Source organism: Thalassophryne amazonica, chromosome 17 (assembly GCF_902500255.1).
Source record: "Thalassophryne amazonica chromosome 17, fThaAma1.1, whole genome shotgun sequence".
Lineage (NCBI taxonomy): Eukaryota > Metazoa > Chordata > Actinopteri > Batrachoidiformes > Batrachoididae > Thalassophryne > Thalassophryne amazonica.
In genome coordinates, this window is record NC_047119.1 from 21,671,635 (window position 1) to 21,691,446 (window position 19,812).

Here is a 19,812-nt window from a genome sequence, read left to right on the forward strand (position 1 = left end):
GTGGTTTCCTTGGTGTCAATAGGACAGTTTGTATGTGAGAACGACATTTTGAGAATTTTTAATACAACTTGGCAAGTTAGGTTAATGGATATAGGCAAAAGAGATTTCAACAAACTTATTTCAGTTTGAGATAGAACACATTTTACAATCTCTGCACTAAAAAAAAAAAAATGGAATGTCATGTCAAAACAATAGAAGATGGAGTTTAATTATATCAATTCTATAAATAAATACAATCACAAGACATTTTCAAGATAATGTTTTATTCATGGCTAAAAATAGATAGTACCATGAAAAAAAAGTGGAAGTATTAAGTCTGTAGATTTAGATACATTATAAGTGGATGTAGTTCAGACAGAATACAAATTAGCATAGCTTTGAGATGAGGAAAAATATGGTTGTTATAAAAAAAAATGTTAGTTTGGTAGTATTGTTAGCGCAATATAGGTAAAATAAAAAAAAAAAAAGTTAGTTGAGATGGTATGAGTTCTGATCACATGCAGTCCTTTGGGATTTTAACATCTTCAGCTTGGATGCAGCGTTGAAGCATTTTGGATTATGTGGCGCTTCCCATCAGACGAATACTGGGATACATTTAGTTTACTGTTAACTAACCTCTCACTAAAAATGGGACAAAAAAAAAAACACACAGTGGCGACAGTGCAACATGAAACAGAGTTCATTAGTAATGACAACTGTACCTGCAGGGAACATCCCCGTCTAAAGCAGAAGTTGAAGCAAAAATATGTTCAGTTGTTTTTAAACTGAGGGTCGCAAAGGAGGGTCACAGTCTGTCCTTACTGCAAGTATTTACAGCTCAGTCTGTGAGGGGAGACGAGGGAAAATACATAAGGAAATATGTACTCTAATTTGTGCCCTTCAGGGAGACACCAGAGAAACCAAAAGCAAAAGAAACCCAAAATGTAACATATTTCTGGTTGCAAATAAACTGTCAGGAAACTCAAAAGCATGTTTAGCAACTGTCACCACAATGTCGTGAACGGGTTGTGACATCACTACGTAGAAGTTTGCTGCAGTGCACACTGGGATTTTTTTTTTTTAAAGCCCCCATCACACATAGCAAGAAAATGCAGGAACCAGGATTGAAACGGCAAATTTACCATCATCTGACGCAGTCAGGAGGAAAAGAGGCGTGGCTAGAAGTGTCAGGATGCATCCAGATTACCTCGTCCACACCTGCACGATGGCATTCAAAGCACATGTGGACAACAGGTAGATGACACAGACTACTGTCAGACGGCCATAAAAGGCACTGAAGACTGGCCGATGTCCAAATGTCTGGATGGCAAACATGGGACCAGAGTGGGAGGCAGCGCTGTGTTCCTCGTGCACGTGCGTGCCCCGCGCACATGCGTGGGGCTGACATTATCACTCAGCTGTGTGTCTCTGTGTGTGTGTGTACATAAAGGTTTCATGGCCGCTAAGCGCGTGCAGGGCACGTGTCACTGGACACCTTTGCTGAATGTTTGCTGGCAGCGGGCCAAGCAGTCACACCGTGCATCAGACGCAGCCTTTCCAGCAAACTTTCACTTCTTTTTTGCTCACTTCAGGAGCACAACACAACTCTGTACACCGTGATGTCAGTTGGATTATCACATGGGATTTAATTTTGCAGCCTGGGTGAGGCTTTTCACCACAGGCTGTGGTTTGGTTCCTGTGTGCTCTGGGCTGTGAAAGAATTGTGGTTCTGTGCTGGAGGTGAGTTTCATGTTTAATAATCTTGTCACAGCCTGGGATACAGTTCCACATCACACCTCCCAGAGTTTAGATGGCGTTCAGGTAATAACATGTACATTACAGCGGTGAGATGCATTCAGCTCCATGCCTGACATGCGCTATGATGCATTACTGTGCATGAGACCACAGACAGGCGCACCGGCGCAAGGTACTTTTGGTTTGATTGCGCGTTGTTCACACCCACTGTACATGATGAATGTGTGCCACATACGTTATTACACATCAACATTTCCTTTACCCTGCCTGGCCGGGGACCAGTGGAGGTGGACATCTCACAACATGCCGGCAGGCTTTGCTGTGACCGCTCGATCTCAGAGCTCAGTCAACCGCTATCAGAACATGTAGACTGCGATGAAATGAGGCAAAAACTGCATATAGACTGCCGTCAGATGTGCATTACATCTCGATGGCGCCAAAAGTGTTTTGAACATGTGCAACACACTTGAGATAGCTGAGTGAATTGGACCAAATATGTCGATGTTCGCAGACTGCCATACGCTGGTCTTCGAACCGTAAGTCAGTATTTCCCGAATGTGGCCGGCTGTGTCATTCTAACGCAATTCGGCCTCAATCAGCGTATGTGTGACGGGGGTAAAAGAATGCATGTGAATTAAGGCCGTGTCAAAATTTTGTGAAGTGTTGAAGTTTTAAAGTGGCATGACAGAATTACATGTAGTGTTGAGGTTTCAAATTGCACCCAAATTAATTAACGACCCCTCGGCCCTCCCTTTCCAAGCAGGCGCTCGTGTGCTTACAACACAGCTGAAATGGAGACATGACGCACCATTTACGAGACCGCTGAGCTGCATCATGTTCTTGTACCGTTGCGTCAATTAAACTTTTTCAGACTATGAAACATCAAGATTAACAAGCTAGTAGCCACATTTGCCATCAGTGGCAAGCTTTACTCTGAAAAGCTGAAGTCATTGAATGATAACACAATAAATCCAAATCTAATGTCCGTTATAAACAATACAATAACTTGTCTACATTGTTAGCTACACAAACCTTACTAGCTCCACAGCACAGGCACATGCATAAATGTGCAGCCTAAGAAAACGTGGACTTTTCAGAGAAATTTAACCTGCATCCCTTTTGAGAACAGAATGATCGCTTGCAATCTGAAACTGTACTGCTGGACGCTGCTGAGAATTCCATCGTGCCACTTTAATAACTTAAACACTGAGTCATTTATCTGAAGTGAAGAACAGAAGATATCCAGCTGCAGTAACATGGAATTACATGGGTGCAAAAGTAAAGTTAGGTTAAATTAGCCCTACACATTTCGTAGTTTGTACTGTAAGAATATTCATTTCTGCTTTTGTTACATTTAAAGACACTTCTTTTGATACAATCCCAATACATTCTAGTGGTTACAAGAATTTTGTAATACGCAATAAAAAAAATTAAAAAATAAAACAAAAAACCTAGTCCTCACATTTAATGTGCAGATTTGCAGTAATCGGCGTGCACAAAAGCCCAGATGGAGCAGACATGACAGAATGAGCCACTCACTCAGCTAAGAGCCTCTAATGATCAAAAAGCTGTTAAGCAATCAATTTTACACTGTATACAATATTGGAACGCACCAACCAGGAGAACAGGTTAATAAGCAGGAGACAAATCAAACAGCAAAAAGGATGAGTGTGTGTGTAGCTGTGTGCAATAACAGCAGACAAAAAGCTAAATAAAACACAGGCCCGCTTCAAGGACCAATCCAACGTTCTCCAATCTAAGACTCTGTCTTTTTTTTGTTTTTCTTTAAGAAGGAAGGCGTGCGGAACTTCTTTTTCTTTTTGGAGGGGGACTTGCTGGGAGACTCATCTCCTTCCTGGTCACCGGCATCGCCGGGCTCCTCCCCCTCGGCAGCATCTGGGGCAGCAGGGGCTGGGTCTTCGGCAGGAAGTGGCGGCACGTCGGAGGGGTCATCAGGCGACAAGTCGGGGAGGGTCTGTCTCAGGGTGGCGGCATCACTCTCGTCCTTACAGGTTTGCTCCGGTAAGGACTCTGATGGGAGGGAGAGAGAAGTGGGTGGAGTTAGTGGCAAATTGATGAATCTGCACCACTGAGCCTCCACACCAATCGATGGCGCCTTCACTGGATAAAGCAAAGCATCTGTACAACTTTCCACATCACTGCACAAGTCCACACAACCTGCCTTTGATTTGCTGGTTTTAAAAAAAAGTGCTGACAGCAGCATGAAGAATAGATTTGTTTTTCATTTTAAGAGCCTCAAACCCGACAAAACAAACACGCAGAATTCCCACTAACAGTCAAAATAACAGAAACACGAAATAAATGAAACTCAAATATCTGTTTCATGTCACAAAACTGCATCATTTATCCTCTTCTAACAGATTGTCACTTCTTACCTTTTCTTTTTAAAACGAACAAAACCACTTTGCCTTCTTTCTGTCATCTTACAGCGTTTAGCATCTTTTTTTTGTTTGTTTTTTTTTCCCTGACAGGCCTGAAGCTGACACACCACAACATTTTTGGCATTACCTTCATTTAAACAGGGAAATCTTAACGAGTGCAGTTCTCTTGGTCATTTGCACCCTGTGTACAAGAACACAAATCAAGGTCTATGGACAGAAGAAATTGAATTTGGAAAACCACACGGATGAAGTCACGCGACATAACGTCAGTCAAAGGCAAATTAATTCAGAACTGGTGCAGCTCTTGGGTTAGACGCCAGCTTATCAACAGCAGCCAGTGAGTGAAGGAGTGAGCGAGTGAGTACACGTGATTACAGTTTGATCCAGTTGCTGGGAGTAAGAAAAATGTCTATGTGTTTCTGTGAGATCTGACATTCAGGTCTGTCCTCCGACTGACAACGCTAGAAAAGTCAACGTTCCTGATTGAAGATATCTCAGGCCACCTGATGATGGCGTGCATCGACATTATAATGGATTGTGTCGACTAAGTCCAGCCATAGACGTTTTCTGGGAATTACTAGGTATCACCGTTACACATAGTGGTAGCATTAATAAATTCGGCACCATCGGTTTCCTTTACTATTACTGTCAACAGGATTTAATTATAGCCCTTATACTCCAAAACATCCAAACTCATTTATTATCTGCAGCTCAGACATAAATCTGAAAGTGTACATCACATAAATCCTTATCCACAAAAAAAGCTTTGTGCATTAGTTTGTTTGTGAAAGTAAAAAATTGGATGAATACTACTCTAAGCACCAATTTCTTCTTACTACAAAATTACTCCCAGCAACAAGTGCTGCTCCTCGAGCCTCAAGACCTGATCCAAACAAGATTCAGGAGCCAGACAGCAGGAAAACCACAGATTCAAGCTCAGATAAAAGCCCACATGTACCTTACAAGCTATAATTAGACTCAGAAATATTTGGACAGTAGCAATTTCTGAAGTTTAGCCTCTGCAAAACCACCACCAGAACCATTTTCTGCAGTGAATTTGCAAGGAGAGATAGAGAGGATGGAGGCAGCTGTTTATCCAACTCTTTACAAGCTGGACAAAATGTATCTTCATATGGCATCAACTTCTGTGCTATGTGAGAGAAAATATATCAAAAATTTAAAGATGCATACAGAACCTTTATTATTTAACATATATAACAGTGCCTGACTGTTTCATGACACCCTGCCCTTTATTGTGCCATACAAGTGCTATGTTGAAGTTTGACCAGCAGATGTCACCATATTTAATTGCATCAAATGCATTGAAACACTGAAACATTTCAACACAATTGCTTCATATTGATTCAGTGGTTCAAAACACTTCGGTTTCTCCGTCACTAATAATTAGCAAAAAAAATACATCGGCGACCAATAATTATTACTGCATGTGCAGTGATAGACTTACAATCATGAATATTTTGATGTTGGAATTTATACACACATAGCCAATCATAGATTAGCCTTTCTGTCAATCACTTACCAGTATTTTGGCATTGCTTGGTGCCAGAAAGTTATGTTGGATCCAAAAAGGCCAGGACCAAAAGTTATATTGGATCATTTCCCACTGATCAATAGCGTTAGAGCTTACTGCCAACAGCTAGCCAATCAGAGCGCGGCATACGAAGGTCAGGAACTAGCTGACAGACGCTGGTTGAAAAAATGGCAACAAACATGTCAACAACAGCAGAAAATCGTCTGCCAGCGAGGTTTGCTGAGTTCACAGAGGTGGAACTGGTGGAAATATTGAACTCCAAGGATGCCAAAAACACTAAGAATGTAGACAAACTCACTACTGACTTTTAGAAGCATTCATCGCATCAAAATCGTCAATCACAGCAATTGGAGCTGAATCAAAAAACTGTCACTGGACAGAACTTGACAGGCAAGGGCTTGCAAAGTTGTTACGAAAATTTTACGCTGAGGTGCGGCTTTGTGAGGAGGGTGGAGAACATAATTGATGGATGGCAAGTCGTCCAACATAGAGAAATACTCGATGAAGAAAAGTTATATTGGACGAGGCGTAGCCGAGTCCAATATATATTTTCATCCAATATTTCTCTAAGTTGGACTCCTTACCATCCATTATTTGTATAATATATATATATATATATATATATATATATATATATATATACATACACACACACACATACACATACACACACACAAACTGGGACGCTAAATAACAACATACCCTTTAAACACTAACGTACTGAAGAAAGAAGCAGAGAGCAACTCATCTGGATCTCACATAATGTCCAATCCCACGGATACCTGATGCCTGCTTCTGTTAATGTTCCTGGCATCCAAATCACCAGTTTTGTCCACTTCTATTGTCTTTCCACAGATTGACTCATTTTGATTTTGTTTGGCGCCATTACAAGTTTTTTTTTAGTTTGACTCCAACAGTATGATAATATGCGCATTACCAACCTACTACCAAGTTTTACGAAATCCCTCCTAAAAATGTGCGAGGAGTTGATTTCAGAACGCTTATACCTTCTTCAGACAGACAAACGGAAATTGTCACAATATCATCCCCTGCTGGCCGAAGGCCCAAGGGGGGATGACATATCCCTTGACTTGACTAAAGAAAACTGGCTGTAAGAGTGATGATTTGTATGAACAATAATTTTCATATTTAATTGTCCAATTACTTATGGCTTCTGAAAATTGAGAACACAGTGTATAAAAATGGCTGCATGTAGTTATATTAATATTCAACCCCTTGAAGTAAAGCTACACTGCCAGTAAATCTTAACTGTTTCATTTCAACTCCATTGTGGTGGTGCAAAGAACCAAAATTACAAAAGATGTTCACCATCCAAATACTTATGGATCTTACTTACGTTTCACCAGCACTGAGCCAAACACACTCAATAGTCACCATGTCCCACAACCATCAGAAGAGAGAACACACAAACACACAAAAATACAAACAATCGCAGCACCAAGCTTTGGACTCCCACCATCGTTCAGACGAAGACCAAAAGCAAAACCACCAAATGTACTCTGGTTCAAAAATAACACTCAGAAAGCACTGATGTACCTGGTAAAGGGCAGGTCTGTAAAAAGAAACAAAAAACATTACCTGAATTCTCCACAACACAAAAATATAATATTGACAAAATGTGCATGTATTCCAAGATTTCCATAGTTAATTTGTAAGTCACTGCTGACAACAAAAGTGGTTATTTAACGTAAAAGGTTTAGGGGGTTGTAAGGTTTACTTCAGATTCTCCCAACCGTCAATTAGAAAGAGCTGCTGCCTCGAGATAACTGGGTAATATTACTCATCCAGTTGCAGCAGCTCATTTTAGAAGTAAAGTAACTACGTCTTCATTATGACAGCACTAAAATAATTTTTTTGTGGATGATGTAGCCCGAAACCGACTTGAGATTAACACAAACTGTGGACTGAGCCAAATCGTAAGGCAAGGAGTTTCTCTGAAATAACCCCCATCAACACCTGGAGACAGTTCCAGAGGAACTGAGAGACTCAAGGTAAGAGTGAACAGTCAAAACCGGTTAGTTCAGACAAAACCAGCTCTATCACAGAAGCCATGCAAAGAAAAGGGTGAATGGTCAAACATGGAGGCATGAAGGTGAGGGGGAACAACTAGGGCGGTGGTGGAACAGTACGTACTTACTATGGCAACAGGTACTCTTTTGCATTTCCATCCCCTGATTGTAATCGCAGCCACAAAGAAGAAAAAGCACAAGTAGAAACAAATGTCTATGCAGATCAAACCACAGGCACAGTGTTAAAATAAATAAAATTGTGAAGGTGGGGAAAATATATATATATTTTTAAGAGTGAGTAACACTTTACACTAAGGGTACATGAATTAATGCAGTAGAAAGTATTTAACAAGGAAATAAGACTTAACTGTATAGTAATCATTTATTAAGGAAGTTCATCTTAACTAAGGCATTAATACATTAATAAGTTATCAAAAATACTGAACACAATTAATAAATATTAGAAAACAGTTAACTCTTAATTAACTGTTACTTAATGCTCATTGCTGTATTAACATGAACAGATTCATACATGATTACTGAACAGTTAACTTAATTCAGTGTTAATGCTCATTACTACATTAACTAATGATCACTTAACACATTAGTTAACCCTTAACTGTTAATTGTTATTACTACATTACTAACATGAACACCATTAATAAATTACAGTTAACTCTTCATTAACTGTTACTTAATGCTTATTACTGCATTAACTAACATGAAAACCATTATGAATTACATTGTTTACTCTTAATTAGCTATTACTTACTTACTATGATTGCATTAACTAACATGAACACCATTATAAATTACATGGTTTACTCTTAACTAGCTATTACGTACTTACTATTATTGCATCAACTAACATGAATACCATTCATGAATTATATATTATTTAACTCTTAATTAGGTGCTACTTAATGCTTATTAGTGCATTAATTAACATGAACATAATTAATAAATGATTACTAAACAGTTAACTGTCACTAAATTTTTTTTATCATTGCAATGTCAACACTGTAAAATGATTACATTGGTTAGCCCTCAAGTAAGTGTCACTAAATGTTTATTACTGCATTAACTAACATGAACACTATCAAATGATTACCAAACACAGTTAACTCTTAGTCAACTGTTATTTAACATCTCTTTAACACTACTTATTATTTACCTCTTATTTAACTGTTATATTATATAACTCATCACATTAGTTGACTCGTAATGCTTATTACTTCATTAACTACCATGAATATAATTCATAAATTATTACTAAACACTTAATTAACTGTTAATTAATGTTTATTACTGCATTAACAAACATCAATTAATGTACTCTTATTGTAAAGTGTTACCAAAGAATGGTTGGGAACCATTCTTAGTAGATCCATAAAAAGATGGAGAATGGTAGTGAAGGGGTAAAGGAGGCACTATACATCCCAATACAAGTTATAGAACATTTATGACATTAGATTACACCTGTGATCAATGCTGCCCTTTCCCTTCTTCCTTCATGTGAGGTGTAGGTGTTTTTCAACTAACATATTCTCATTGAGAGGACACAGGATGAAATATTCCTGCTTTTTATCCAGACGGTGTATCATCATGAATGATACAGCTATCATGGTGTAATCCAATCATAATAAAGACCAAGAGGGAGGACATAAATATTGGCAAGTAGAAGACTGCATTGGGAGCTGTAAAGCAAACCTTGTATATCCTGTGATATGATTGACCATATTTTCAGATGGAGTGTATCAATATTTAATACCTTACACTGTTACGTATATGACTAGTGATGGGCTGTATAAAAGAAAACAGCTTGTGTTTTAATGCAGCCCATAAGTAATCAAACAGCACATTAGCGTAACAATGTTTGCGATAAATATTACTGCACTCCACTTAGGAAAATCTGGCATTTTGGGTTAAACTCTTATCACTGATATCGAATAGGGCTGCAAGTTCCAAATTGTTGGTTTTCAAATGTAGTAAAGCTGATGATCTAACAATGAAAACCTCTTGGCCTGTTATTACAGAGGACACATCACAACACTTGAAGTATTATTATTGTTATTCAAGATCACAACACGAACAGACCCCAAAAACAGACAAGCAGATATATGGCCAAGACCCTCCACCATGACTTCTGTTGGAGCTACAAAAGTGAAACCACCCAGGCAGAGGACTCAAAGGAAACCCATGCTGACGAGCCAAGACGAGTCCGGACCAGGTGAACCTACATCAGGTCAACCTACCTTCCTCTGCTCTGACAGGAGTGCTGGGTGGTGTACTTGTGGGTCTCGGATCCTTAGCTTCCTCCGGACCTTCTAACTGATCTTGATCTAAACAAAGACAAGTAAACATTTGACAAATATGAGTGAGTAAGAAGAAACACACACACAGCATCCAGAAAGTATTCACAGCACTTCATGTTTTCCACATTTTATGTCAAAGCCTTAATTTTTTCCATTCTCTCTCTCTCTCTCACACTCACAGCCCCCCGCCCCCCAAATTCTTTTCACCGAATACCTATTGGACCTCCACTGCTGACTGACCCAGTGCAGGACTCTAATCAACACAGACATTGCTGTAATATACAATAAGACTGCAAATGAAACTAAAACCCCATTACATCAAAGCCTTGCATACACATTGATGATAAATCCTGAAAATAAATAAATGAAATAAAATTAAAAAAAATAAATTCAGAAGAATGTCAGCATTGGAATATCCCAAAGAGCCAAATAAAAAGCAAGTGGGAGAGACTTGAAACACATTAAAGGGGTCACCTTTTGCAAAAATCAGACTATCTGCATTACAGTTGGGGGTTTCATATTAAACATCCACCAAGTCTTACTGATTTTAGGCCTGCATGCAAATGTAGGCCTGAAATGTTTGTTTTAGGCTTCTGTGACATAAGTGACAAAAGGAATTCTGATTAATCTGTGAGACATGTCCACTGGATCGGCCTATGCACTGAGTGACACGCCCACATGGGGAAAAGATGTATTCTACGCTGCGTGTTTTAACCAGAAAAAAAGCCACATAGATGGCAATGGGGCACCACACTGCATATGCAGCCAAATGAGTGTTGCTTAGGGTCTTCTCACATTAGAGATGCAGCTAATGCTCATATTGTGTGTGAAAAATCCCAGAACTGTTCTACAAGACCAAAGTACTTGCTTTCAAATTCAATGGTCACATGTTTTTTAAAAAAAAACAAAAAACGAAAGAAAAAAACTCATTTAAAGACAATAAAAGCATTGCTAATTTAGTCACGTTAATGACACGGCTAACAACAACCCTGTTTAGCAACAGAGACAAAGCAGTGCCATCAACTACTGTGGGATGGCACAGTCGTAAGGTCACATCTCATCAATGTCAGATACATTTTTGGCTACAGGCTCTGTTTAATGCCCTGTAATATGACCCCTTTAATGAAGAGGAAACTACACCAAATCAAAGTGAACACCACACAATCAACATATTCAGGAGAGGTAAGATGGAAAGGAACGAGGACACAATTACTCATGTCCACACATGAACACTCTGACGGGATGACTGCGCTAAAGGCTTTTTCCACTGTTAGCAAAACACACCACTGCGAAGCCACTTTCACACAGACCGCCGTGAAAGAGAGGGGATGGGCTCGAATCTCACCCTTACCCCTCCCAAGCCCTCTCCTCAGCACCTCGTCCAATCAAACTGCAGAAAGGTGTGTCACAGCTCTGATGCCTTTGGGGTAAAGCATCAGAGATTTATTTATTTAAAAAAAAAAAAGGTAGGGAGTGTTTTTGCACATGGAAAAACAACAGCAGCAGCTTTCAAAACCCCACAGGGAGGAGAGGGCCCAGCAGGCAGGGATTCCCCAAAATCCCAATGCAGCGGGATGAACCAAAGCTGCGCAGGGAAGGAGGGAAGCAGAAGGCGACTTTCGGCAAGACTTGGCTTCATCTGGTGTACCTGGAGCCTGATCTGACTCTGCCGCTGCCTGTTCCATGCTGAGGGCTCGCACCACAGCGCAGTGGAACTCCTTATGAGGGGAATCTGGAGTCGAAAAGACATCATCCGAGTCATTTGCGACCCCCTGAGCAGGTTCAAGGTCAACGGGGAGGCTGGCGAAAGCCGATCCCTGCTTGGAGGACAACTGAGCGGGAATGGAAGATGGAGGCGGGGCTTTTTTTCTAAGCTGGGTTTCTCATTTGCAGACTGCAGAGGCAGAGTTTCAGGCTGAGGACAAGGCGGGCTGGAGGCTGATCCGTGCACGTGCTCATCTCGTCCCTGCACTGAGGGGGTAGGATGAACGTGAATCTGATTTTTTTGTTTTGTTACCTAAAGAAATGCAAATCATTGTTTTCTTGTAATTGACCTCCCTACATTTTCTATGTAAACAGAATGCCAAGAAGACTGTCAAACAGTCATCCAAACTCCCAAAAAGAAAACAAACATTCATCAAAGAAAGAAAATGGACAGAAAATTCTTCTGACAAAAATAAAAAATACATACATCTGTCTTAAAAACAGGTGCACAAAGATAATTAACTGTTCAACCAGACTTTCATCCAAAATTGAAGTACAGTTCACCAAAAATAAGTATTTGTGACTTAAAGATGCCTGGTGGACATGTGTTTTCATTTAGCAGTTAGCATTTAAATGTTTATGCGCTTTCCCCCATAATTTAACAAATGAATGATGGCTGTGTGGGAATTACTGGATTCTTGATGTGCCCATGGTTTAGCAGCTCCTGTCAACAGCCATGTCACAAATCCAGTTTGTGTTAGAACTAAACATGGTTAGGTTGACTGCATTTAGCATAAATGCTAGCAATTTGTGTGAAACGTGGTTGGTCTCAACAGTATTTACTGTAACTTTTTTTTCCCCCTCTTTCTTTCTTTCTGCATATTTGTTTGTTTTGGTTGCTTTTGAGTCTGTGATTGTTTTGCAACTTGAACTCTTTTTGAGCAGTTTGACAGGTTTTTATGATGATTAGCATATCTGCCTGTTAGCATTAATGCTAACAGTCAGTCTGAACCATGGTTGGTCTCTTTTCTTCTTTGAGCATTTCTGTCTGTTTGGTTGCTGTTATGTCTAGGACTGATTTGTAATTTTAAATCTTGTTTTGTGTAAACCAGGGGAAACGCCAACAGTGGACTGCTGGCGTTAATTGTTAGTCAACAGTCAGCATGACTCTTCTATGTGCATTTTTGTTTGTTTTGGTTACTTCTCATTTAGCACTTTTTCTTTTCTAGAAACCCAACAAAATATGTTTATTATTGATATTAGTGACTTCATATGCAAACACTAATGACTAACCTGTGACTGTATACACTCACCAGCAACTTTATTAGGTACACCTTGCTAGTACCCAGTTGGACCCCCTTTTGCCTTCAGAACTGCCTTAATTCTTTATGGCAGAGATTCAACAAGATGTTAGAAACAGTCCTCAGAGATGTTGGTCCATATTGACATGATGGCATCACACGGTCACACATTCAACCAGTCTGCCCATTCTCCTCTGACATCAACAAGGCATTTTCATCCACAAAACTGCCACTCAGTGGATATCTTCTCTTTTACAGACCATTCGCTTGAAACCCTAGAGATGGTTGTGCGTGAAAGTCCCAGTAGATCAGCAGTTTCTGAAATACTCAGACAAGCCCGTCTGGCACAAACAACCATGCCACATTCAAAATCACTTAAATCCCCTTTCTTTGCCATTGTTATGCTTGATTTGAACTTCAGCAAGTCGTCTTCACCACGTCTAGATGCCTAAATGCTGCAATTGGCTGATTAGCTATTTGTGTTAACAAGCAAGTGAACAGGTGTACCTAATAAAGTGGTTGGTAAGTGCATGCTAGAAGGAACCACACTTGCATTTTCTTTAATACGGCCCATCAGCGGGCAAATAAACACATCGTCATAAGCATTTCTGATATAAGCTGCTTTACAGTCTACAATTGGAATCCAGTATTTCCCAGAAAACTTTCATCACTGGAAAACTGCCAATACAAGTTGTATTGGCCCCCTTTACTATATAAAACACGTACGTAAATATAGCCTTCTGATTCAAATTATATCTGGAGGGTGATATGTACATTCTGTTGTGCTCAAACCTACCCCCATAAATGCTAGTTGTGATGGTAGCATGTCTCATTGCCAAATCAAAGTGGCACAGAACTGCATGCACACACCCTAAAAGCAACAACTACAAAAAAATAAAAAATACAACCCTGTATAATAAGAAAAGTTCATGCTGATGTTCACTGAAAACTGGAGTAAGCAAAACAAAAATTAGCCTGCACATTTATCAAAATCAATAAAAACACATAGAACAAATAGAAAATAAATTATTATTCGTGGCTCCACTTGTCAGCTTTACCTTCAAGCCCTCTCTGTTTGAGCGAAACCTCTCGGCGGTACTCCTCCAGCTCCTGGTCAGTGAATTTGGTGAAGGGGTTGGGACCCTGCTTGCTGACAATAACTTTGGGCTGGTACTCTTTTTCAATGATGGCCTTGGATGCTGTCACTAGTTCCCCCTTCAGGAAACACACAGAAAGAAATAGAGAAAAGGAATGCCAAGCTTTACTCCACAATACCAGAAATATTTAAAATACACAGGAGCTCAACGTGAGTAAAATTTATGAGAGGAGAGGCAGTTCAGTTATTGACAGCTACTCAACAGAAGCTGAACTATCAGTCATAAATTAATAAAATGTAGAATGTCAGGGTGTAATAAATGCTATCAAACAGAAGGTTTTTCCTTATGCATTCCATGCAGGATCAGCCAAGTACTCAGGCCCGGCACAAGTGGGCAGTCCAGATGAGCCATAACCATCAATAACAGTGTGTGTCTCTGCCAAACGTACCTGCAACTGATTAGTCCCATTAACTGTGTTTACATACTTGAGTTTAAATTTTGCTGATGATTAGGAAAACGTAGATCAACATCAGAAAATACAATAATCCATTGTCCTGAAAATCACTATGGTGGCCATCTTGGATTTTTCTTCTTCTCTCTTTTTTTTTTAATTTTCCATTACAATTCCAGTGGCTAAGTCTATATATTTAGAGCAAGAAATTAGTATGTAACTGATAAATGACAGGCACAGACTGCACGCTTGAACTTTTGAAGCCTATAACTAAATGTGGGTCCTTGGTGACCGAAGAACGTGACCCCAGTGAGTATGTCAATAATAGGAATCAGATGGAGATATTTACAATAGGCACAAATACTATTTACAATAAGACCTGTGGTTGAATGTTAATGAATTTTACTTTATTTACTTGCAGATTTAAATGAGAGCAAAATGAGCAGGATAATGCAGCTTTGTCAATTTGGACTATAATGACAGGGCCAAGAAACAATTTACTGGCAACTACAGAATTTCACTTTGATGACAGAATAACACAACCTTGATATTACAACCAAAGATATGAGATATGATAGGTACTGCATTGGTTTGGACATTAGTTGCATGGTCTTTTGTTTTTTTGTTTTTTTACTGAATTCCTTTTTCCTTGTTTCATCATGCACCCTATAATTCAAGTTGTAGTGAGGAACCGGAGATCTTTAAAGCATGTAAATTCACTTTATGCATGCAGTTATAAAATTTGAAATTTCCCAATCATTCTAGTATTTACTCTCAGAAATGTTGGCGTATCTATATATTGTAAATCGTACCAGAGGTGTCAGGATACTGACAAATCAGTATTTTAAGGTCACTAAGAAAAAAAGGAATCAAACATATAACTTGTTATTGTATGAGCATTTAAAAAACTCTGGGTAGATTGTGCTAGCATTACGATGTCAGTGACGTAGCAAGCCAAAGACGGTTGCACTATTCTATATTAACATTCAAACTGAAATTGGGATTTATCTCTCACAACAGAACGGCCTTTCCTCAGAGAAAAAAAAAAACAAAAACAAAACTTTGTTTAGCCAATACCTTGTTCCTTTCACAGCGCACAATACTTGAGGAATAGACATGACTGTATCTACGACTATAAGCAACAGGCTGATGGTCGTAGTGCCCCAAGGTTCTTAAAATGGAGCAATATCTCCACCTGGTGGACATCTACCTTTAATGCAGGTAGAATTTTGCCAAGAGCTCATACACAGTATTATATAGAAGATAAAATTTTAAACCTGACATTGTTCTTTTCAGAAGCATTCAAGACCTGGAAAGAGAGTAAGCACCAAGATGGACGATTTTTATGTCAATAAATTACTGTTTTTGTTGCTCTTCTGTTTTTTCTCTGTTCCTTCTATCCCCCCCCAATCTTTTGTACAAACTTTGTAACCTTTACTCCGATCTGTGAATTATGTTCGGAAGCTGATACTGATATTAGATCAGATCGGCCCCATCCTTAGTTAAAATGACCCAAGCATTGGGTCACCCCTCTGAGTCCGGTCTGCTTGAGGTTTCTTCCTTAATAACAGCAGAGGGAGTTTTTCCTTATCACTACCGCTCTTGTGCTTTCTCAGGTGCTTTGGTAAGGTCCAACCATACCCGTGCGAAGCACCTTGACGCAGCATGGTTGTGATTTGGCAATTATATACATATATATACATATATATATATATATATATATATATATATATATATATATATAAAATTCTCAATGTGACAGCCTTTTTTTGCTGGATTCATAACATGTCTTACACATGGAATAATTTTCATAAGAATGCATAAAAAAATACTTATGAAACTGACTCTAATCATCTAAAATAACTGTTTTTGTTAATCTTTCACTTCTGAACTAATTGCTCCAAGAGACAAGACATCCATGGGTAGGACCTCAGTTGTGAATTACACCCCCCCACCCCCAAATCACATCATCTAAAACACAAAGTGAAGACAAAGGATTGAGTGGCATAACATTTTTAATACAACATTGCACAAAGAGGCACTGAACACCACCATTACTGGATGTAATAAACTGCTCTACGTAACACCACCTCTATTTGATAAAGTTCTGAAAGAGGGTGAAAACATCTTCTGCAAACAGACAACAGCAAGACATAATGTATATTTTGCGTGGTTGACCCCAAGGATCTTACTTTAGAAAACTCACTGAAGCAGCTGCACAAATAAAGAATTAATTAGGTCACATGACCAAGCTAATGTACTCTAGCATATGAAGACAGCATGGCTTCACTCTAAAACTAGTGTTAATGTCATGATTCTCAGTGCCAGTGCAGAGGTTCAGAGGGACTGAGGGATGAGGTGAGGTACAGGTGAAAAGTATTTGTGACTGGAGTAGTAAGTACCTTTCTAATTGATTTAGCAGGACTATAGGACCCCTCGGACACATCGAGGCCATCAATAGTGTCTGTACAGTCTGACAGAGGGGCGTCCTGCAATAGCAAACCCGGTGAGGGGGACACAACCCAGCGCTTCAAATTAGTCATCTGAGAGCAGACACAATGTGTGCAGACATTCACAGATACACAACTCCCACATGCACTATCTCACACAAACAAGTATAAACACTTCTTGTTCAGACTGAACACTACAGAATTTTAACATAAGGCAGCTTTCTTGAGGCCACTGTGGTCACACCACTGCATTCACTTTTATCACTTCATCACAAATGAATCAATTAGACGAAACCTTGTCCGACCTCGTGCGCAATTTACTGAGATTTTCCATTCATAAAGTATATGTTTTATGACAAATGAGGGCTTAGAGTTTATTTAAAGGGGATCTTATTGTGGTCAATCAGTTGTTAGTTCCATTTTACAGCAAAATATAATTGGGGTTTCATGTTAACCATCACCGATATTGCAAAATTCCGCAACTGTGTTTGTAGAAACTCTGCTGCTCTCTACAATGTTTAGGGATGAAACGGCGTGTTTTACACTTCCGTGACATATGTTGCACGGTACACTTTAATTCTTGCGGAAATGTAATGTTAATTTTTGAGGTTGTGCACAACCGATGCACCAAACAGACAGAGTAGGCAAGGAAGGAAGCCATCATGTGTACGCAAAGGAGTAAGTCAGTTGAAAGCAAGTAAATTTACTGCTTTCACTGGTCATTTCTTGCCACGCTGAAAATAAGGGTGTTTTAAGATGTGTAACAACAGTGTGTATTCTGCTTTTCAGGCACCTGGTGTCCTGCCCATACATCCATTCTGAAATGAGACAGTCTAACTCATGGAGCATCTTGCGACTGTCATTATGTTATCCAGTCCCTATTCCCTGTCACCTAGTAACCGTGACAGCTGTATGCGACATGCTAACATACTTGGCGTAACCCATAATTTAGTAATCATTTGTTAATACTTATTTATACTTTACTTACGGCAGAGTTGCTGTAGGCAGAATGGCAGCCACGCTTCCGTCAGTTCGCCCCAGGGCAGCTGTGGCTACACTACCACCACCAATGTGTGAATGTGCGAGTCAATTAATAATGTAACTTGTAAAGCGCATCGGGTGTCTTGAAAAGCGCTCTATAAAGGCTAGTTATTATTATTACTACTTATAAACATTATTTACAATTGGAGCAGAAAGCCCCCCCAAAAGTACCCCCCCCCCACACTTTTTTTTAAATGGAGCGATGAATCGTGCGATTATTTGGGCTGCAAAGAATACACATGTATCTTCCATTTTCAGGAGTAGGAAGACCGCATTCTTTGGCCGCATTCCAACGATCCTTCAAAATTAGACAGCCTTGCCGCGCAAATGACATGTGGTTGACGAATACAGCGTTTGAAGCACGAGGCCCCTGAACTGAGATAGAGCCTAAGACGACGCTCGTCAAGAAAATGTCTTCCTAGCTGAAAATCAATAGCACAACTACGTGCGTCTACTGAAGTGAGGGTAGAATTATTATTTTTATTTTTTTACTTTGACTATGAAGTTATACTTTCACCTTTATATGATTTTGCAGGACTTCTCAACAAACAAACAAACAAATAGGGATTTTTTTTTTTTTTAAATCTTGATAATGGCGTCCTTTCTGAATATAAACTAATATGTATGCAAAGGTGCAAGTACATAAACTTGCTCAGCTACAATTTTTTTTCTTACCACTACCAGTGATGCCAGTAACGAGTAATCTAACGTGTTAATCTTTCCAAATCAGTAATGAGATTAAAGTTACTTCTCCAAGTCACTGTGCGTTCCTATTATTTTTGCACTGTGGGTCGTTCGCAACATTAAACTGGCCCCTGAGCAGGGGGTCAGGATTCGGATGAACAGCCCACTTTCAGCAAGCTGTGAGCTTTTCATCCACGGTTTTCTGCAGCAGCTATAAGTAGTCCTCATCTTTCAAAGCAAAAAAAAAAAAATAATAAAAAAAAAGTTGATAAAACTTTCTTACCTGTTAATCTGGTCTGTTTTCTACATAAATAAACATTATCCATTCTTTGTGCTCAAACGTCAAAGCAGCGGCAAATCCAGACAGAAAGGGGGTGTGGGGTGGGGCAGGGACACGGCCCTAGATTAAAGGTCCAATTTTTAAGCCTTTTTTATTACTACTAACACTATTTATAATAATAAGAATTTCAACAACTAAAATGTTTAAGAGAGAATTACATCTGAGAAAGAATTTAATAGTTTTATAAACAATGTAGGTTAGAAATTGCACGTTTTACTGTTACAGTGCTGTCAACAGTTACATATGAGGTAAAGAAAGATGTCTTTATTTTATTTTTTTATAAAACAAGTATTTATGTTCATTGAAGTCAAAGGGTGACTTTAAAATTAGTACTGGCAAAAAACAGGTTATCACTTTCATGTTGAGATGTTGAGGGGTGTTGTCGGCAGCTGCTGAAAGTAGCTAATAAAATAACTATTAATCTAATTTAGTTACTTTTAAAATTGAGTAATCAGTAAAGTAACTAAGTTACTTTTTCACGGAGTAATCAGTAACCAGTAATTGGCTTACTTTTTCAAAGTAACTGTGGCAACACTGGCCACTACATGCATAAACACAATCTTCCAATCATGTACACAAAACATTAGACACACATGCAAAGAGAGGAGGGTTCTGGGAAAAGATGACTAAAAAAAAAAAATAATAATAATAATAATCAGCCAGGCCATGCACTATAAGGACAAGTTATCCACACCAGGGGGCGGTGTGTTG

General features: G+C 39.2%; 1 protein-coding gene across 8 annotated transcripts in view; it reads right to left on the reverse strand.

Moving 5' to 3' along the window:
- Window positions 1-3,436: 3,436 nt before the first annotated feature.
- The window catches only part of add1 (adducin 1 (alpha)), a 78,211-nt gene continuing 61,835 nt past the window's right edge, over window positions 3,437-19,812 (reverse strand). Inside the window, exons 13-18 of one of the 8 annotated variants that reach the window (XM_034192632.1) lie at window positions 16,989-17,075; window positions 14,097-14,253; window positions 9,974-10,060; window positions 7,246-7,261; window positions 4,264-4,317; window positions 3,630-3,765 (exon numbers count right to left, since the gene is read on the reverse strand). In XM_034192632.1, coding sequence (XP_034048523.1) covers window positions 4,266-4,317; window positions 7,246-7,261; window positions 9,974-10,060; window positions 14,097-14,253; window positions 16,989-17,075 — 399 coding nt within the window. In that variant the 3' untranslated portion in view covers window positions 3,630-3,765; window positions 4,264-4,265. Of the gene's footprint in view, window positions 3,766-4,263; window positions 4,318-7,245; window positions 7,262-7,842; window positions 7,881-9,973; window positions 10,061-14,096; window positions 14,254-16,988; window positions 17,076-19,812 lie in introns of those variants that run through there. The other 7 variants (XM_034192637.1, XM_034192633.1, XM_034192634.1 and 4 more) reach the window with 7 other exon arrangements.